At 31.7% G+C, this 19,348-nt stretch overlaps 1 protein-coding gene across 11 annotated transcripts in view; it reads left to right on the top strand.

The window, feature by feature from the left end:
- LOC141458471 (diacylglycerol kinase theta) overlaps positions 1-19,348 on the top strand; it is a 58,825-nt gene that overhangs the window by 30,779 nt on the left and 8,698 nt on the right. For 4 of the 11 annotated variants that reach the window (XM_074136471.1, XM_074136469.1, XM_074136474.1 and 1 more), the window contains exons 4-16: positions 4,566-4,668; positions 5,227-5,447; positions 6,506-6,662; positions 6,744-6,866; positions 8,087-8,221; positions 8,312-8,429; positions 10,766-10,953; positions 11,270-11,482; positions 12,518-12,652; positions 15,507-15,681; positions 17,093-17,241; positions 17,341-17,511; positions 18,471-18,599. In XM_074136471.1, the coding sequence (XP_073992572.1) occupies positions 4,566-4,668; positions 5,227-5,447; positions 6,506-6,662; positions 6,744-6,866; positions 8,087-8,221; positions 8,312-8,429; positions 10,766-10,953; positions 11,270-11,482; positions 12,518-12,652; positions 15,507-15,681; positions 17,093-17,241; positions 17,341-17,511; positions 18,471-18,599 (2,017 nt within the window). The remainder of the gene's footprint in view (positions 1-4,565; positions 4,669-5,226; positions 5,448-6,505; positions 6,663-6,743; positions 6,867-8,086; positions 8,222-8,311; positions 8,430-10,765; positions 10,954-11,269; positions 11,483-12,517; positions 12,653-15,506; positions 15,682-17,092; positions 17,242-17,340; positions 17,512-18,470; positions 18,600-19,348) is intronic. The other 7 variants (XM_074136478.1, XM_074136475.1, XM_074136479.1 and 4 more) reach the window with 4 other exon arrangements.

Raw genomic sequence — 19,348 nt, 5'->3', positions numbered from 1 at the left:
TTTTAGATTTTTCTCGAAAACTCTTATTTTTTTTCTTAACTTGGTGTTCTTCTGCGCACAAATAGTTCTAAAGTTTTATTTGGTATATTTTCCCCAGAAAATATGATTAGGAACATTTTCTCCAAAAAACCATTCAAGTGTAATTAATGGACTTATCTTCAATTAAATTTTTAAAAAAGTTTTAAATATTAAATCTATACTCTAACATTAAAGAAATTCTGCGGACCAAAAGTCTACCAGGTTCATTTAATAACATTTAGATTATTGCTTAGTTTGGTCATTAATCAGTACAGAAAGAATTTGGCTGAAAACAAGTATAGACTAGTTCCACAGAGTTCAAACTATTTGAAGTATTGACAGCACTGAAAGCTGTTTCATGGATTTGAGATCACGTAGCTAATAATAATAGCTAAGACAGTTTTACTTCTGATTAGCAAATAACTTCATCCCTGCTGGGAAATATGAGGAAACACTCGAGGATGTATAAGAAGAAATAAGGACCAATTTCATGGAATTGAAGAAAGAAGTTAGATGCGTAATACAACTTTATCAGGGTAAAAGCTGCTATTAGAGTAGAGAGGAAAGGAAAAGGGCAGAGATCTTGGCCAAGGAATGCGCAAGAAGCCAGCGAGAGAAAGTTTTACCAACGACTGCAGTTCTTTAGAGTAAAAAAAAAAAAAATTACCCAAAAGCAGACAAAATTGTAACCTGAAGATAATTTATGGAATATAATCAAAATATGTACATACTGGGTCACGGACACACCTAAAGTTATAGCAAACGTTTTAAAAATACTTGAAAAATGATAAATGCGTATACGATGTGATCAAACCTTGCAGAATGTCTACTTCCATCTAAAAACACAAGTTCTGAGGATTTCCAAAGCTTAGCAAAGAATATGGTAGGTAGAAAAAACTTATTTCCAAATGTATTGTGTTGGCCAATCAAAGAGAAATAATAAGCTCTGTTGAAAAATTTGTGTAAACATTGTCAATTTAATTGCTCATGATTGTATTAAAACCAAATTTCAAATCTGTAGGGTTTTTATTTTTTTGTGAAACATCAATTTAACCAATTTAAATAAATAATTCATTAAATTTTGCTTTATTAATTAATTTTGAAACTGGTATTTGTAAATTCATTATAATATGCATTTTACTGTATTATAAATAAGCCAGGATCGTATATTTTCGAAATGTTTATATTCATTTGATAAAATTATTTCAATTTTTCTTTTCTCAGATTAATTCTTTACTTCAATTTTTTTATTAAAAGGTACATTAAGTTACTGTTTAAGTTTTTGTGTCTAAGAATATTTTTTTGTCTAGACTTTCTCATTGGATACTGTCTGGGAATGCTAAAAATAGAATTTTTATTCTGGAAGTCACATAGAAAAAGAAATATATATATATTATATATACATATATGTGTTTGTATATATACAAGATCAGTTGTAAACATTCATTCGACTTGTGTATGGTAGAATTTTGTAAAAAATTCCATGGGACAAATTCTCTTTACGATTGTTTACAAAATGTGCTAGGCTTCTCTCTTAAAGTATCATTTTAGTGTGCAGTTTGTGGTCTTATCACTTCACTTGTAGTAGAATTAAAGGAGTTGTTAAAATTCCCAATTTCTAGATAGTTAGCTTCTTTTTTTAAAAAAGTAACAATTAATAGATAGCTCTTACAAGTTTTACTAAGTTTCTTGTACCATATACTCCACATTTAAATAGCTCTCTATAAAAATTGCTTTAGGGCAGTTCTGAGATGTTGTGGGATTGACTGGCAATCCTGCAGAGTGTTGTTTTAAGTGTGATTTATAGTTTTACGAACTGTATAATGTTGGGAATAAAATCAAATTTATTGCAAAAAAAAAAATCAGTCGTAAGAACTTTTGGAACTTAAGATTAATTGAGAAAAAAAAAACTCGTTTGAGAGTACACTCCAGCTTTTGGTTTTAATATTAAATTACCAGCGCCGCCCCTTTCTCTGTGTCCAACTGAACGCTTCATACCGATCTCAATTCTTTTAGTACAATTTATTAAAATCTGCTGTAAAAAAGAAAAAAAATTCCCTAATTTTCCACATCCAACCCGCTCATTCACTAACTTTCCTCACTTACAATCCCTCCTAGCAGCCTGAAATTTCCCTCGCCTCACGACCATCTGTCTACATCTGAAGTGTTAATGGAGTTCCTCCACTATGTCAAGAGGTGCAAATTTCTCAATAGTTTTTGGTATAGTTGTGAAGTTTTAAATATAAATTAAACAAAAAATAATTAATTGATTAATAATTTTATAAATAGTAAACATTTGGCAGAAGTCCAGAGTATCTAGCCTCCTCGGTCCTAATTTTTAGTCCTAAGAACTAAAACTCCGTGAAGTACTCCTAAACATTTAGTACAAAAATGGATCTTTATTTATTAATCATGATATTAAATTCAAAATTTAAAATTAATTTTTAGAAATAAATTCCAGTTAATATTCTGAATTTTAACTCAACTGAAATTTTTATCTCCCATCAAACACGTCACTTATATTTATATATATATATATATATATATATATTCTTTTATGTTGAGTTAAATTTAGCATTAAAGCAATATTTTACAGCAAAAATTGTGAAGATGTGGTCTACAACTTTTGCAACTTCGTATTAATAAAACGCCCACTTACTTGTGTAGATAAATAGATAAAAAAAAAGTATTGAAGTGAATTTGTCATGTTTAAAGTTATGCTTGAAGGATTTACAGAAGAATTTATTTGAATTTTACTTGAAAAATCAATCGGAGTGTTGTAACGATTTCCATCGTAAATAATCCCATCGTTGATAAAACTTTTCTAAAAATCTCAAGTCATCATCACTTCTTGTCTAGAACTGTGCTAATGAAAATGATTTTTATTCTGAGCCAATCATTTATTACGTTACTCTTGATTCCATCCTTAAATTCTTGAATCGAATCATTATCCTTTAAATAAGCGCATATTGATATTGGCGTTGAATCACTTTCCTTCCAATTCATGCAGCATATCTCCTTAGACTTAATTTGTATAGTGCGCTAGATCTTGGTTTAAATCAACAGGTTCCTATAAAACCTTATCAACTAAAAAATCGTTCAGAAAAGCGGTACTAAGTTCGATTTTGACGAAAACCCTGCCCCATCATGGTTTCTCCTGTGATATCTTAAATGATTTTTGCAAGTTGCTGCTTGTTTTATTATGCTAATCCTTAATTTTGTGAAAATATTTTCTTTCTTTTTTTCATGAATAACGAACCTCAAAACGTGTTTGAAAATGTGCACGATTGCAAAACTTCCTCTCATACGAAGTGTAGAGAAACTTTAAGAAAAAAACAAAACACATCGTTAGGTTAAAGAACTCACCTGTAAAATATTTATAGTCGACCCAGTAACTAGAAACAAACTAGACAGTTAGCAGACAGCTGTACAAACAAATACACCCATTAACATGTGCAAATACAAACAATAATAAATACAAAGTGAGATCATGTTACTAATAAAATAAAGAGTGAAAGGAGAAAAATAATCATTACGACTTTTAACCTCACAATGCTTAGAGAGAAATAACTGCAAACCTTTTTTTTTTAAACTAAGGATTTTTATTGATCTTAATGTGAATAAAGATGTAATAGAAGCAAAGTTTAAAGAAATTTAATCAATCGTATGTGGTTTTAATGAATCACTGAACTGGCAGAAAATTCAGCCGCAATCACTTCTGATTGATGAGATTCCTTAGTAAACGTCTAAACATGTTTTCTCTTTAGAAAAGGTACTAAGTCTTCAAGATTCCGGATTGAAAGCCGTTAAAGATCTGATAAGTGAAGGTAGAAGCAAAAATTGTTATTTCTCCTGGGTACTGGATATCCAAGTAATAGGTAATCATTGTCTCTCGAGTGATCTGGAACTATCGCTCGGCTTTATAAGATAATTTTGTTGGAGATTAGATATTGAGAATGAAAAAGGGATTAAAGAAACATTAGAAGGTCCCAAATAAATCCTACCAGTAATAAAATAAAATTAATTACATATGTAAAAAAACAGTTCAGTTATCGCTAGAGCCAACAGAGGATGCTCTAGAATAAGGTTTTCTTTCATTTGGAATCCAACTGCATCTATACCTTTCTTTCTCCCAGTTACATCTCTTTACCCCATGTTTGCTTTCTACGGAGAAATTAGTAATACATTTCCAAGAGAGAGAGACTTCGCAAAAAATCATAAGTATCTTATCAATGTGTAAGATAACGATTTATTAGAGAATATGAATTTGAATTATCCTTATAAAGGTTGTAATGTTCGACTTGATAATTCAGTTGTATTGGTATGTCCCAAATGCACTGGGACATTCTCTTTTGCACTATTTAAAGGAGAGAATTTGTATGCATTCATTTTTCTTTTTTTTCTCACTTATTTTAATTGTTTATAAATGTATCAAAAGTATTTTCTTAAATACCAGCCATTAGTATTAATGAAAATATTAATTTAATGGGTATATCATACAGTTCTTTAATTAAACTGAATATAAAATTTTATTTTTCCTGTCTCAGAACCCAGTGGCTCACTGCTGGTCAGAGCCTACACATCACAAAAGAAAATTCTGTAATGTTTGCCGCAAAAGACTTGATGACAGCTTATCAACTCACTGCGAAAGTAAGTAAAGCATCATTCAGTTTTAAATTTCTGTTCAGATTGTGCTTATCTTTTAGTCAAATAGAAATTAAAAAATTTGACTAATATAGTTAAATTACATAATATATAAAATATAGTGTGAAGAAATTTTGTTTTTAAATTTCGCATGGCTCCCTTTGGTTGGTGAATTTCTATTTGATTTGAGAATCGTTCATTTTTTGTTTTGTTTTTGTGATAACCTTCAATAATAGGGGAAAGGTATCCCTTCAAGGGTATACCTTTGTGTACCCTTGTTACACAGTTAAAAACCAATATTTTCTGGTATTGCTTAACTTCAAATGTTCGGTTCTACATTTTACTTCAAATCTCTTGATTTATATAAAGAAATCTTGAAAAGACCCCAAAATACGTATATTTTACTAACTTTGGACTTATAAAAGCCAATATTTTGTCCTTATTTTATTATTTCATCATAAATTAATTCTTCAACTACATTCCATCTATTTCTCTAAAAAATATTTTAAACCCTATTTCTGCCTACCTTAAATATCATCAATTTCTTTTTTTTCTTCTTTTCAGTCTGTGAGTACTTCGTACATGGGGAGTGCCAAGATTTCGCAGTAGCTGATTGTAAAGAAAATGCAACATACCTGCCGGGGAAGGAACTGTCGTTGGTCCACCATGAACACCATTGGCGTGAAGGCAATCTATTCACAAATTCCAAATGTGCAGTCTGTAAGAAGGCTTGCTTTTCTGTTGAATGCCTCTCCGGTTTCCGTTGTGAATGGTGTGGAATTACAGTAAGTCATTATCTTATAGTTAATAAATTTATTTATTTTAAGGAATCTCTAATGTATTGTTTCTGCAATACTTGCTCAGGCCTTTTCTGGATGGATTATCCTTCGTAGTAAAACGATACATTTCTTATTTTTTAATTTTTTTGGATTTTTCTCCGCTGTAGAAGAATTTTGGCTTATGTAACCATGAGTATCAGCACACAGTTCCGCTGTACCCTTAATTAGCGTGCACCTTTCAAGCCATTGCACACCCTTAGGGCCAACTTCAGCTCACGCATATTGAGCACAAACACTGGAATTAAAAGGGAGCCACAGAAATGTTTTAAGCTGTACTGGATTAGACTTCAGCATATTCAAGTTTGGAATTATAAGTAGAAAGATTCTAGCCAATTCATGTCATTTTTTTTTGTAGTTGCCAAACTTTCACTTTGATATCTTCAGGTGTTAAACATATTTACAGTAACTGATTACAAAGTACATTTATTTGGTGATATTTTGAATATATATTAATTTCTTACATCGCCAAATTAATGTAAATTATTATCTCTTTATGTAAGTATATTCCACAGCCTTGAAGATAGTCAAGTCCCTGGCTCGTAAGCTTACGATGAATGGGTCTTCCCTTTGGTGACGGTGATTAAATAAGTTAATGGAAGTCCTCCGCTGCATGACAAAAATTCTTAGTTCCTATCCTAAGGAATGATACCTATCTTGAAATCCAGAAACTTGCCAAAAGATGGGTAACTCCTATAGAACCATGTTCAACCATATTTTGAATATTATCGGTAACTTAGTAAACAATAAAAATAAACAATTGACAATAAACTATAAAAGTAATTTAATTTTGTACACACCCCTACACAATGCTCATGATATTGACTATATGTTACTGACATAATATTTACATTTATTTGTTGTAAAACTCTCTAAAACAGCGTGTCACAGATCTTGACTTAATCTTACTTAATTTTGTATTGATAATTAATTAAACTGATGCAGTTAGTTTAATACGTAAATGCATATTTTTTAAATTACTGATTATTTTATTTTTTAAATTCTAGTCACATGCTGCCTGTCGTCGAAATATTTCAAGTGAGTGCCAATTTGGAAACTTGGAACCAATTTACCTTCCGCCTCATGCCGTCAGCATCCCCCGAACAGAAGTGCCCATGGAGGCCATTATTGGTGTACAAGTACGAAGAAAGGAAACAATGTCTCGTAAGTATTAATATCAACTCATTACCCTGATGTAAATGGTATATATAAATGAAATTGATACATACATTAAGAACTGAACAGAAGACGAACTGTTTGTAGCTCGAAGTATATCTGAAGAATTTAGCAGTGGTGACAGTAGGTACAGGGACAACGAAGAGAACATCCATAGCAGAGATCGTAAAGACAAAGAAGACAGAGATGAAGGTATTGTTTCTTTTTATCAGTTATTAAAAGGATTGTTATCTTCTTGGTAGAAAAACCAGAACAAATGTATAAAATAGTTAATAATAGTTTGAGAAAAACAAAATAGCTGGTATTATTCCTGAGATTTTTTTATTCGTATCGGTTACAGATTTTGGAATTTTCTCTACAAATTCTTGTAGACTATTTATTCTTGTAACAAAAACAGAAAAAGTCTGAGTGTCTCAATGAGCTTGATGCAATAAAACTCTGGTGATAAAACATAATCCTAAAACTCCCGTTGGTTAAGTGGACTTCTTCAGGAATCTCAGCGCCCCTTCAGGTCAACTCCATCTTAACAGCCACAACACTCACACGATACATATGGCTGTAGAGATAGTTAATGTATGCATTTACTTGGGGCTAGCAAACCCACTAGGGCGAAATCTAGCTCATCATCGAACCTACAACTCACTACTAGCGTTTAACTTTACAGACTCCTGTATTCTGGGTTCAATAACTGATACTTTAGGGAGTCGCATTAGATGTTCTTAGGTCGCTCTGTATGTATCAAGTTCAAAATAAGTGTGACATTTTTTCTTTTCATTTGAGCAAAATGGTTTTTGGTGGCGGATCTTTTTCATGAGGAACGTTGGGCGAAGTAATAACTTTTTTTTTTAAAGTAATTCCTTTTTGACTAAAGTCCAAACTGTATGACTAGATCTCGAACTATTTGTCATACTCCTTTCATTTCTTAACTTTACTTTCTTACTTTAAAAATCGTATCTTTTCTTTGAACCCTCCTGGCTGTTTGGTTAGTGCGAACAACATACTCATAAATGTGTCGTTGCTACCGTTGTTACAGTTTGCCGGTAATATCTGCAGAATTTTTTAAACAAAAAATCAACTAGGAAATTTGTATCATTCATACCCAATCAGGGACTAATATAAAATTCTCCGTTAAGCGATTGATGCGTAAATTCAGAATAGATTTAACCGTGAAGAAGTAACCATTAACAGATCTTAATAGTACTATTTTATGATATAGGTATATAAGTATTTGTGCGTAACCATCGGTTCTTCCCATATTACAAAACAAAGTAAGTATGTGAAGAGCTTCTCGGTTTGTACATTGGGCTTCCATGCTCTTGTGGAAATCCGGCTTCCTTCCCTTAACCTTTTTTCCCTGAAAGTTTTTTAAAACTTGCTGTCAAATTATTATTTAATTGTGTTTTTGCTTTTAGAAGTTATAAAAGTGTACGATGGGAACAATTCTGTAAGGAGACGAATTTTTAGAACCATTACAGTATCACGTCTTGCCACGACGGAGCATGTACTAACGCAGGCTCTGCGCGCCTTTCACATCACTAAAGATATTAGTAATTATAATATTCTTATTTTTTTTTTAAAGTAAATGACATCCATTGTAATTATAGCTTCTTAATTCTTCTGTTTTGTTTCTTTTTTAGTGAATTTTTATTTAACAGATCTTTACGCCACATACGAAATACCTTTAACAGATCCTAGTCCTATACAAAACCTAACTAGGAGAGAAGGGAAAAGGCCTGCAGTATTTCTGAGATTTAAGTAAGTACTTGGTTTTTCTAATCGTCTTATTGTAATTTTTAATTATTCAGTATTTACAAATTGTTTGAGTCACAAATCACATTCTCTTGTCTAACTTGAAACTTGAACAGCGAGATTTCAGTCTTCATAAACAGGGGTTCAAGATTAAATAAAATGCAAAAAATAGTTTTAACACTCTCACTAATCTCTTTTATTACTATTTTAGACGTTTTAATATGTTTTTTGCGTTTATTTTTGCTGCAATCAGCGCGTTGGTGCTATAAGTAACAGTGATAACAGTAACAATAAATAACAGGAGTATACTAGTGGAGCAATTACCCAGTGGTAACACACCAAAACATTAGGCTATTAGCCGTTCTCTTCACTTGAGAGGAGATCACGAGGCCACTGTCTCTTAAAGCGTCTTGTCTGGTTGTCAGGAAGAGTTCTTGAAGAAAGTTTTTGAGCTATGAGATTGATATGAGATTGCAGGTTGAAGTGGAGTTTTCTGTATCGTGTTTTAGCGACTTGTGTGACAAAAGGAATGTTAAGGTTAGTGTGTATAGTCAGGTTGGAGACATAAAATGGAGCGTGTACAATAGTTCGAAGTATTTTAGATTGAAGGGACTGAATCCTTTGGAGATTTTTTGCGTTTGGTTGAACCCCACAGCTCTATTCCATACGCCCAGATGGGTTTTAAAATTAGAAGTATAAATTAGTCTTTTGTTGTCCAGAAAGAGTTTTGATCTTTCGTCTAAAAGTCCTTTAAGTAGTCGATAGCGTCTGTTTAGTTCTGTTCTTTCTATTCTAGTGTGGGGGTTCCAAGAAAGTCTTCGGTCTGAGTAAAGCCCAAGGTAGCGGGCAATGTTCACTACTGGTAGAGGTGTTAGGTTATAGAAGACTGGAGGAGGAGTAATGCGACGAAGAGTGAAGGTGATGTTTTGAGACTTGGTTTCATTAAGCTTAATAGCCCATCTCTTGAACCACTGTTCTAATGAGAAGAGGTGTGACTGCAGATTTCTGTGAGCAAGTTTAGAATCATGGTTGGTAGACAGTAAGGAGGTGTCATTTGCGTTTGTGAGAAGTGTGGTGTTAGGATCAGTTGGTATGTCAGAAGTGTAAATGGAATTAAGAATAGGACCCAGAATGCTGCCCTGTGGAACTCCAGCGTCGAAATGTTTAATTGGGGACGTTCTAATATGTAATTTATTTATTCAAACTTTGAATTTTGCAACATTTGAGTTGCTACAAAAAGTTTTTTAATGAACATGTAGCAGTGTTTAAAGAAAATACTTGAGGACATTTACAAAAACCCTTATGAATGTATGAAATCCATTAAGTGAAGTGGTATTTCCATTTAAGGCATTTTTGTCGCTAAGATACAGTTGGGATACCAAATCGAAATAAAGTTACAGATTCCTGGATTTTTTTTTGAGATATTTTGTTCACAAGACTTCTTGCAAACTTGAAATGTTCAATTTACTAATTTAATTAAAACTTCCTCTAAACTATTAGGTTGGGGAGACCTGCAATTTTTAGCAACAGTCCAGATTTCAGTTATGTATCCGCAATTATGGTTGTTACAGATACAACTAACAGCCACCCTTCCTTTTTTATTTTTCTCTTCACTTCTTACTTCTGATTAACACACAGTGGATACACGCCATTTATAGATTTTCTCTTCAAACCTCGTACGTAACATTTAAATTGGTTTTCAGTAAACTCACGGTCTTGGTGCTTTATTCAAGATTTTTTTGCGCATCTATTCGGGTTTATTAGCTCCTGGAATATCATTATATCCTCTTTAATGTCCGCTAGCCATTCATGCTGAGATAGCTCGCTTGCTAACTCACTGTACCTAGGTAACATCCATTCCTTTTCCAAATAGCTAGTCCAGGAAGGAAGAGGTACCCCTATTTACCAGGCGTAATCCATACATTCCCTCTTTGTCATCGTTCTAATCGACGAGCACGGAAAGTAGATGTTCTTATTTTCAGCACAATGGTAAACAATCTTAGATTCAACAACCTCTCAGCAGGTTTAAGTGCTTGACTCCATGGATGTTTAATAGCAACTCTTATCTCTTGAATTTTTTTAATCTAATTTATCCTCAATATCTGTCTTTGGCGCCCGGAGCATTTTTCAGTTCACTGCTGGCCTCCCTACAGTGTTCCATCACCGGACTTTCAGCCGTAAGAAAGAAGCTCCTAGGAAGAGAAAAATCTTAGTGTCAAAAAAATCAAGCAGCTGAATTCAAACTCGAGATCTCCATTTGCTAACCACTCAGCTAATCCCTTCCCTCACAATGGTTGTCATTTTTAAATAGGTATTTAAGCAAGTGATAACATTTTTTTCAGAGACAGCGATACAGGTGAAGTTCGCGTATATCCAGGGAAACTGCAAGTAAGTCAACCGTTTTGCACGATATCTGTAAACACGGATACAACAATCACCGAACTTATACACGAAGCACTCATCAAATTTGGTTTAGAATCACTTAGGCCAGAAGATTTTCGTCTAAGTGAAGTTTTATTAGATCGTGGAGGTAAGAGAATTATTATGAATTCAATCTAGCGCAAATAAACTGAGGTTTAAAGACCTAATCTCGCTACATCCAGATATTGGCTTAAGTTAAGATTTATGTTTTCAAAAAGTAATTTTTTAAAAGTAAAAGTAAAAACCAGTAGTGTTTTGTTTAGATTTAGGATCCTAGAAATCAGTGATTTTCTCTTTTTCATTTTAAAAAAAATGGTCGTGACCCTCCAAGAAATTATTGATATTTTGCTTAATGATAACATAAATGGTCTTAAATTTTATATTTATAAAATTATTTCTTTTATTTATTTATTTATTATTTTTAGTTACCGAAAGAGTTTTGATGGTTGATGAAAAACCATGGGAAATCATGAAGGCATTGGGTAAAGATTCCATAAGACAGATGGAATTAATGAGATTCTATTTACAAATGAAGGAAGATCCTCACGGTCCGAATTTGGCTTTATTTGTTGGCTGCCTTCCACCATATTTATCGCAAAAAAATTATGAAAATATTCTTATTGAATTTTTAGGAAGAGGTAAGTAAAGAATTTTAAAAAATTGTTGAGTTTTGGTTGCAACCTTTTTATTAAAAAAAAAAAGGAATAGCGTAGGAATGATTATAGTAATGTTGTTTGCTTTTTTGATTGGATTGAATTCTGATAAACTCATTGAGCCGATGAGAAATGTACTGTAAAAATGACCTGACTACTGATAATGAAAATTACTATTGAAGTAGAATTATCTTTAGCAAATCGGAGGTTATTGTGGTTCTAAAGTTAGACGAATTGAATATTTTTAAAAGTTTCGAAATCCTTAATTTGCATACTGTAGGGTGTAAAATCTAGCGCAAATCAGCTGAGGTTTAAAGACATAATCTCGCTACACCCAGATCTTGGCTTAAGAGTTGTTTTCAAAAAGTAAAGGTAAAAACCAGTGGTGTTTTCTTCTAGAAATCAATTATTTTCTTTTTTTTTCTGTTTAAAAAATGATCGTGACCCTCCAAGAAATTATTGATATTTTGCTTAATGATAACTTAAATCGTCTATATATGCATAAATGGTCTTATACATCCATCCATGCCACCTATTTCTTATTCCATTTAATATATAAAGTAGAAAGTACATCAAAGATTAGAATAAATATAGATTTCAATTGACATAATTCTATGATTCTCAAAAATACTTCTAAAAAGAAATAATTGAAGAATAAGTTTTAGGTTTTTAGATTCAATAACATCCCTTTTTGTTAGAGTTGAAAGCTTTATTAATAATTCAGAGAAATCATCTTTAAAATAAATCGTTTAATTGTATGATCATCAGTCTTATCGCATAGATATGGCTTATAATTAAATTACTACTGTTCAATAATACTATTGATAATCGTGGAAGAAACGAAAAGTACTCTTTCATCAGACAGGGCAGTTTACGATCTTTACTATTGAGCTTCTATTTTGTAGTCGACAGATTTTAGCTTCACTCTTAATCAGTATTGATAAAGATTTCTTCGGGAAAACTTTTTTTAGAAATTTAATTTTGAATTTGACTGGACTGATTTTGTTTTAATAATTCTAGAAAACAAATTTTCTTCAATTGGTCCAATTTATTATGAATACGGATCTATGGTGATTATTTATGAAGATGCTAAGAAAGCTGTCAAAGCGCTCTATACACTAAGAGAATCTTTATATGAAGATAAACAGCTTCTAGGTAAGCCTTTATATAAAATATTAACGATAATAATTTAACACTATTACACTGATAAATAGTAAAAAAAAATTATTGATTAGAGATATAGATAATGATTTTTCTAAAAATTGGAGGAGATAATAATGTAAATATACTTATAATTATGCGCTACATAAGTAAGTTTCACAAAGTTTTTGCGATTAATTCACAATTTCATCGTGCTTTTCATGCTTCTTTTCCTCAGTGGTTGACTATGGAAAAGAAACATGATTTTGTTTTTTTAAGAATGTTTATTCGAGTTTCTTTCGGTCACTTCTTTAAAACTAAAGAGGGTAAGAGAGGGGATGTGCTTCTAAGACCGAGCCAACCATTTGACAATGTATTGTAACAATGGCCATAAAAAATCCAAATAAACATTGTTTTACTATTTAACACAATGTAAAGTTTTCCATTGAAATTGAAATCGAAAAGTTTATTTACAATTTAAAAATAGTTGTACAAATATACATATAAGTATACAAAAGGAGGTTTCAGGCTGCAGTGCCTATATACACTCCACAACCATTGAAATTTATAGGTGTATGTATTTTAACTTATTAAATAAGCTTTAAATCTAACCTCTTTTTAAATCAAGACTATCTTGATATTTAGTAAGATAAATTAAATAAAAATTTGGTTTGTAAATGTAAAAAAATAAGTTGTGGGAATTTTTAAAGAAAACCCCTGGAAAGTTATAAAGAAATTACTCTGTAAATGTGGCACTTTCGGTCCGGTGAATTTGTTCTAGATTTTATTAATTCGTTTAATATTCTAATGTTTAATGACCCTAAATGCAACGCCGTGGATACCGTTTCTCCAAACGTGCCTGATATAAATTTTCCTACAAAGATATTGTTGATTATAGAACTATATAAGTTGTGTCGAAGTTAAAAGAGAAATAATATAATGGTTTGTGAAGTCGAAAAAATAGCAGCCAATGAGAAAATAATTCAAGATTATTCCAGTTTCTTATTAATAATATTCTTTAAACTCGGAGTTGTTGAAGCTTAATTTATCCCCAGGAGAATTATATTCTGATTGGGGCCTAACGTTATACTAAAATGGCACTTGAGATGAAACCCTAAAATAAACACCCTTTTCTCTCGGTCTGAATTTTTCTGGGAAACTGTTTCAAATGAACATTGTAGATCATCATACTCGTATCTCAAAAAATATAAAAAATTTCAAGAAAATATTTTTGAGAGGCTCTCAAAAAAGTGAAAAATAACTTTTGTAAAATTCTTAGTTACGTTGAGGGATTTTGAGCCGATTTCTTCTTTTTTTTACACAAACTCACAGGCCAATTTTTTAAAACCTTTCACTCAGACAGTGAGTTTCAAAACATATATTATCTGGTGACTACTCAATTTTGAAAATTTTAAACGTTAGGAAATATTGAATTATTAAATTTGCAAATCTGATTGTAAATCTTAGAGGAAATAATAAATGTTTATACTAATTAAATATTTATTTCTTTGTTGCACTGGTGTGAAATTTTCACATAATACAAAAAAAATACAGAAATTAGGATTGTTGTAAGTAAAGTTGGCGGTTGGTTCATTCATTGCTTGCCAGTTGCCAGCTCCATCGATTACCAGGCCAGCCAAGTTGGCGTCTGTTAAATCATGCCTGGCCAGAATTGAATGGATGATCACAAGGGCTGGCCACTGATTGCATCAGGTGGCTTTTATGACTTAACTTGACCGGCTGCGTTTGTATTTTCCTTTATCAGAAAACTAGGGGTTTCCCCCCCCCCTTTGTATAAACTGTAAAGAACAATATTTAGCTTTTCTCGCAGTTGAAAAAGCGTAGTAAATTTAACTAATTACAGAATATATTTATTTTCAAACTTCTTTAGGAAAAATTACTAAAAGGTAGAGAAAAAAAGTATTGGGACACTCCAAAAATTTCTCGAAATGTTGACGTGTCTTATAGGAACTTATATTAATTTTTATCTAAAAATGTACAGGACGAATTTTCTCAGAAAAGTGATTCAAATAAAAATTTTGTATGCGTACTACAAATTTAAATAAGTTAAAGTTATCTTAACTCTAAATCGTTGAAAGCATTTACGAAAAATGGAAAATACATTTAGTAAAGTGTGGTACCCTCGGTTTTACCATGTTTAAAAAGTTAATTCTAGGCTTCAGGCGAGTCATTTGCACTTCTTTTCCCAATAGAAATCACACAAGCCTTTACATCTTACTGGTAATTTCTCAAAAATAAAATTTGTAGACAAACTTAAGACATTTTAGACTAAAGAAAATCGCAAAAAAGTGAATAATCCATTCAGCGAAGTGGTGTCATTGTGAGAAATTTTTGAAAATGAGTTTTCCTCAGAAATATCTATTAAAGTGGATTCCTTGACATTGGGGTTTTCCCCCAAAAAAACTGGTTAGTTTTTTAGTGCATTGTCTGTGGTAATTTGGTGAGAATAGAATTTCTCTAGTTTCAATGAAAGCTAAAACATGGTATTATGTTTATGTATTACTAAAATACTTTAAGTTGCATTTTATTGGCTATTTTTGAAATATTCTCTAATTTGTGTGCTCTAATCGAACTCCTATTTAATAAATATACATCTAAATGGATTATTTATTTATTTATTTTTGTAATAAATGTGAGTAAATACTTTCCTTATGAGTACACCTGCATTGTTACATTGTTAGTAATAATGTATGTAGCTAAATTGCCATATCCATACTGTTAAACTAAGAGTATTTACTGATTTTTTTTATACATATCAGCCAATAATAAGTTCTCTTGAAAACATTTCATTCAAACAAAGGAATAACTAAACAGAAATCATCTTTAACTAATGGTTGTTCTTTTCCAGTAATGCTTCTACCAAATATAGAGCCAAGCATGGTACCGACCGATGTGAAACCATTACTGGTTTTTGTCAACGTCAAATCTGGTGGTTGCCAAGGGCTAGAATTGATTACTAGCTTTAGGAAATTGTTGAACCCTTATCAAGTGTTTGATTTGGATAATGGAGGTCCCCTTCCAGGGTGAGTAAAAACTTTATTCTCTCTCCATCTCACTGTGCGTTAGTGTAGAAATAGTTTTTACGCCACTTTTACTTCAGTTAGAATACCATTAACATATTAATAGTATTTATTAAAAGAGGATTAGTTCAGTAGCTAGCGCAATGGAATTCGCTATCCGAGAACTCTGGATCGAGTACCGTGCACTGAGAAGGCTTTGGGCACCGACGTCCTTATATGATGATAAAGCGTCTTAAAGTAAAGAAAAAAAAAATGCTAATCGTAATTACTGTCTTATTTAACGAGAGCTTTCCTTCTAAGTCTAGAATTATATTACAACAATTTCAAGCTTTTCATTTATTAATTAAATTTTCCTCACTTCAGGTTCTTTGCCTTATAATTTTAATTTCTTAAAAAATAATAATAATACTTTTTGAAAATAGCATGTAGCTAAAATGGTAACCGTACAGTAGGTTATTATTATCCACAAATCAGTTTTACTCTGCTACTGACAAAGTGGTTTTAGTAATGGTTTATGAATATATAGGTTTCGTGACCGTAAATTGTTATGCTTAGGATTCAAGATTGGTAAGGAATCGGTCAAATAAAAAACAAACTCGTCTTCTTGCCAACATTTCGACCTAATATATTGTCCTCTTCAGGGCCTGGATATTACAAATACACAAATACAAACACTTCAGTAACTCAGAAAATCAGTGAAAACAGTAATATAAAAATAAAAATACAATAAAAAAAATATATATATATATAAATATTTAGTAAAATAAATAAATTAATTAATTAAAATACAATAAATTCTTTATAATTATTGAAAACTTACGTGGCTATGCGGGTTGGTTGAGTTACAGAAACTAAGAGCCAGAACTGGAGAACAGGTATATATATATATATATACAGATATAGCGGGACTTACACGGGAATTTTGGTAATGACAATGGGACAGATACAATAGAGTAATTACAATGTTCAATTTTGTCAATAAAATAGATATTTGGAAAATTTCTTTTAATACAAAAAGCCGGAAAAACCAAAAACCCTTATGAACTAAAAAACATAACCAAATGATTAGTAAATTTAAAAGAACACAGCAATAATTATGTACAGAAGTTAGAGATCTTTTTATTTTTTAAAGATAAAATTGTAGCAATTGGCTAAATTCGACGTGACTATGTGACACATTTCTAGAAAATTACGTTTGTATTGGTTCTTTTCCCTATCAAGTACTGTCACATTCTGGAAGTTGGCAAGGAGACGAGTTTGTTTTTTATTTGACCAATTCCTCGCCAATCTTGAATCCTAAGTTATGGTTTATACTAACTTTTTTGATTCCATTTTTAAATTATGCTATACCTAAATTGCATCTTCTTATGAACAAAATTTCTTGAAACAGTTTGCATATCTCGTATTTTTGTAGGCTGTATGTATTCCGCCACATAAAGGACTATAAAATATTGGTTTGTGGAGGAGATGGAACAATTGGTTGGGTACTGCAATGTCTGGATAATGTTGGCCAGGACAGTGAATGTTCTTCACCTCCTTGCGCTATTGTACCATTAGGAACTGGTTTGTTATTTTAATTACTAATATACGTATATATTAACTAATCTGGCAAATCAACGAACTGATTTTCTTAAATGAGATTTTATTACCAAAAAAATATAGGCAACGACCTGGCTCGAGTTCTAAGATGGGGACCTGGATATACAGGCGGTGAAGATCCTCTTAATCTACTTAGAGATGTCATCGATGCCGAAGAAATTCGCCTTGACAGGTGGACTGTAGTATTTCATCCGGAAGATAAAAGCGAAGATAAGACAATTTCTAATTCAACAGGTATGTTTTGTATAGTTAACGCTCTAAAAAAAGTAGATTTTCATTTATTTATTTTAATATCCAAAAGTACCTATCCACTTTTCTTTCTTTTAACAAGTCGAGACGTAACATTCTCATCTGTGTGTAACTCTAAATCAGGAATGGGCAATATCTCCCCTCCTTTTAATTACTCTGTTTTTTGCGTTGAATATCAAATACTTGATAGTTCACATGGAACTAATTGGATTCAGGATGCAGTTATCTACTAACGAGTGGATGACCTCTTGTACCTTAAAGTAACATCTTTTTTTGAAACGGTCTTGGTATGAAAAAGACAGAACAATATATTCTAGACAACTTTCAGCTTAACTGGCAGAGAGAATGATTTATACAAACTAAAAAATCCTTGTAAGCACCCATAATCTTCATTAGTTTTTCTGTCTCATTCTCATTTTTTTACTTCTTCTCTTTTGCAATTTTCTTTTAAGATCGACCAGAGATACGCTTATTTTATCGTCATTACTCCGCAATGGTTGTATCTACTTTTATGCCAAGGCTAATAATATTATTTATGGAAAATCACTATCTTGGTAGCACCATTAATGCGAGTGAAATTTATAAGAAAGGAAGGACATTGACAGAAGAGTTAATCAACACTGTACTTATTTGTATGAGTGTGAAGGATCGAGAGTTGGACCCTCAAATAAAATTTTAAAAAAATTCACGCTTTTAAACTGCGTGCAGGAGCCTCTCACCAGACTCCTAAGTCTAGTTAAACAGACAGGACTAGTGCTGTAATCAGTGGGTGCCAGAATAGAACCTCTGGGTTGTAGTGACACAGGCTTTCTGGCCAACATAGAATCTAACTAAACCGAAAATAAAACTTCTTTTTTTTTTTGTTTTCTTTTTTTTTTCATTTCCGTCAAAAACGCAAATCGTTATCAACTTTTTTTATTGGTATGAACTGTTTTGTTTCACAGTCGCTTTCGTCAACCTAGAGGAAAGAGTTAGAGGAAGAAAAACGGAAAAGTATAAGAGGAAGATGAAAGGGAAAATGTTGATGCCTTTGAAGCCCAGGAGGTACTCTAACCTCGTACCAGTCAAGCCTGGTGAGTTGGGTTTCTTTCCCCTTTCATCTGCTCTCTTTTCATTTTCTTCTTCTTCTTCTTCTTCATTAACTTTCTTCTTTCATCTTTCTTACCCTCTTTTTTTTTGTTGTTCTTGGTTTAAACATACACATGACTAATACTAAACAGTCATACAAAATTGTGTGGACAATTTCTTTTAATTTTTCATTCTTAATACATGATTGTTGTTGTGTTATGTTTAACTGTACTGATTGGATTGTGTTCGTTGTTCCTTTATTAACGTTTGTTATTTTTTAATTTTTGGGTTTCTGGTTACTAACAATATGCAATATATATGTGTATATATATATATATATAGCTGACTAACATTCATACTAACCAACTACTTTTTTTATTTATTTGGTTGATGCGTACATTCGTGCCATTTGATATAATTTATTACGTCAGAAGTGGACTTGCAATTAATCTGGATATTGATTGTTGAATTAAAAGTATATGCTTTAATAGTCTCAAAATTTTATTTTATTTTTCAATATTTAAACGTTATGGGCTAACTTGCACCATCTGTCAGCCTCTAGTCAAAACAAAATATTATTATTCAATATTTAAACGTTATGGGCTAACTTGCAACATCTGTCAGCCTCTAGTCAAAACAAAATATTATTATTCAATATTTAAACGTTATGGGCTAACTTGCACCATCTGTCAGCCTCTAGTCAAAACAAAATATTATTATTCAATATTGAAAAATGAAATAGAATTTTGAGATT

The sequence above is a fragment of the Rhodnius prolixus genome, unplaced genomic scaffold (genome assembly GCF_049639745.1).
Source record: "Rhodnius prolixus isolate KJV_2025 unplaced genomic scaffold, Rpr scaffold_5, whole genome shotgun sequence".
Classification (NCBI taxonomy): domain Eukaryota; kingdom Metazoa; phylum Arthropoda; class Insecta; order Hemiptera; family Reduviidae; genus Rhodnius; species Rhodnius prolixus.
Note: the sequence above shows the minus strand (reverse complement) of the source record. Positions and strands in the feature narration are given on the sequence as shown.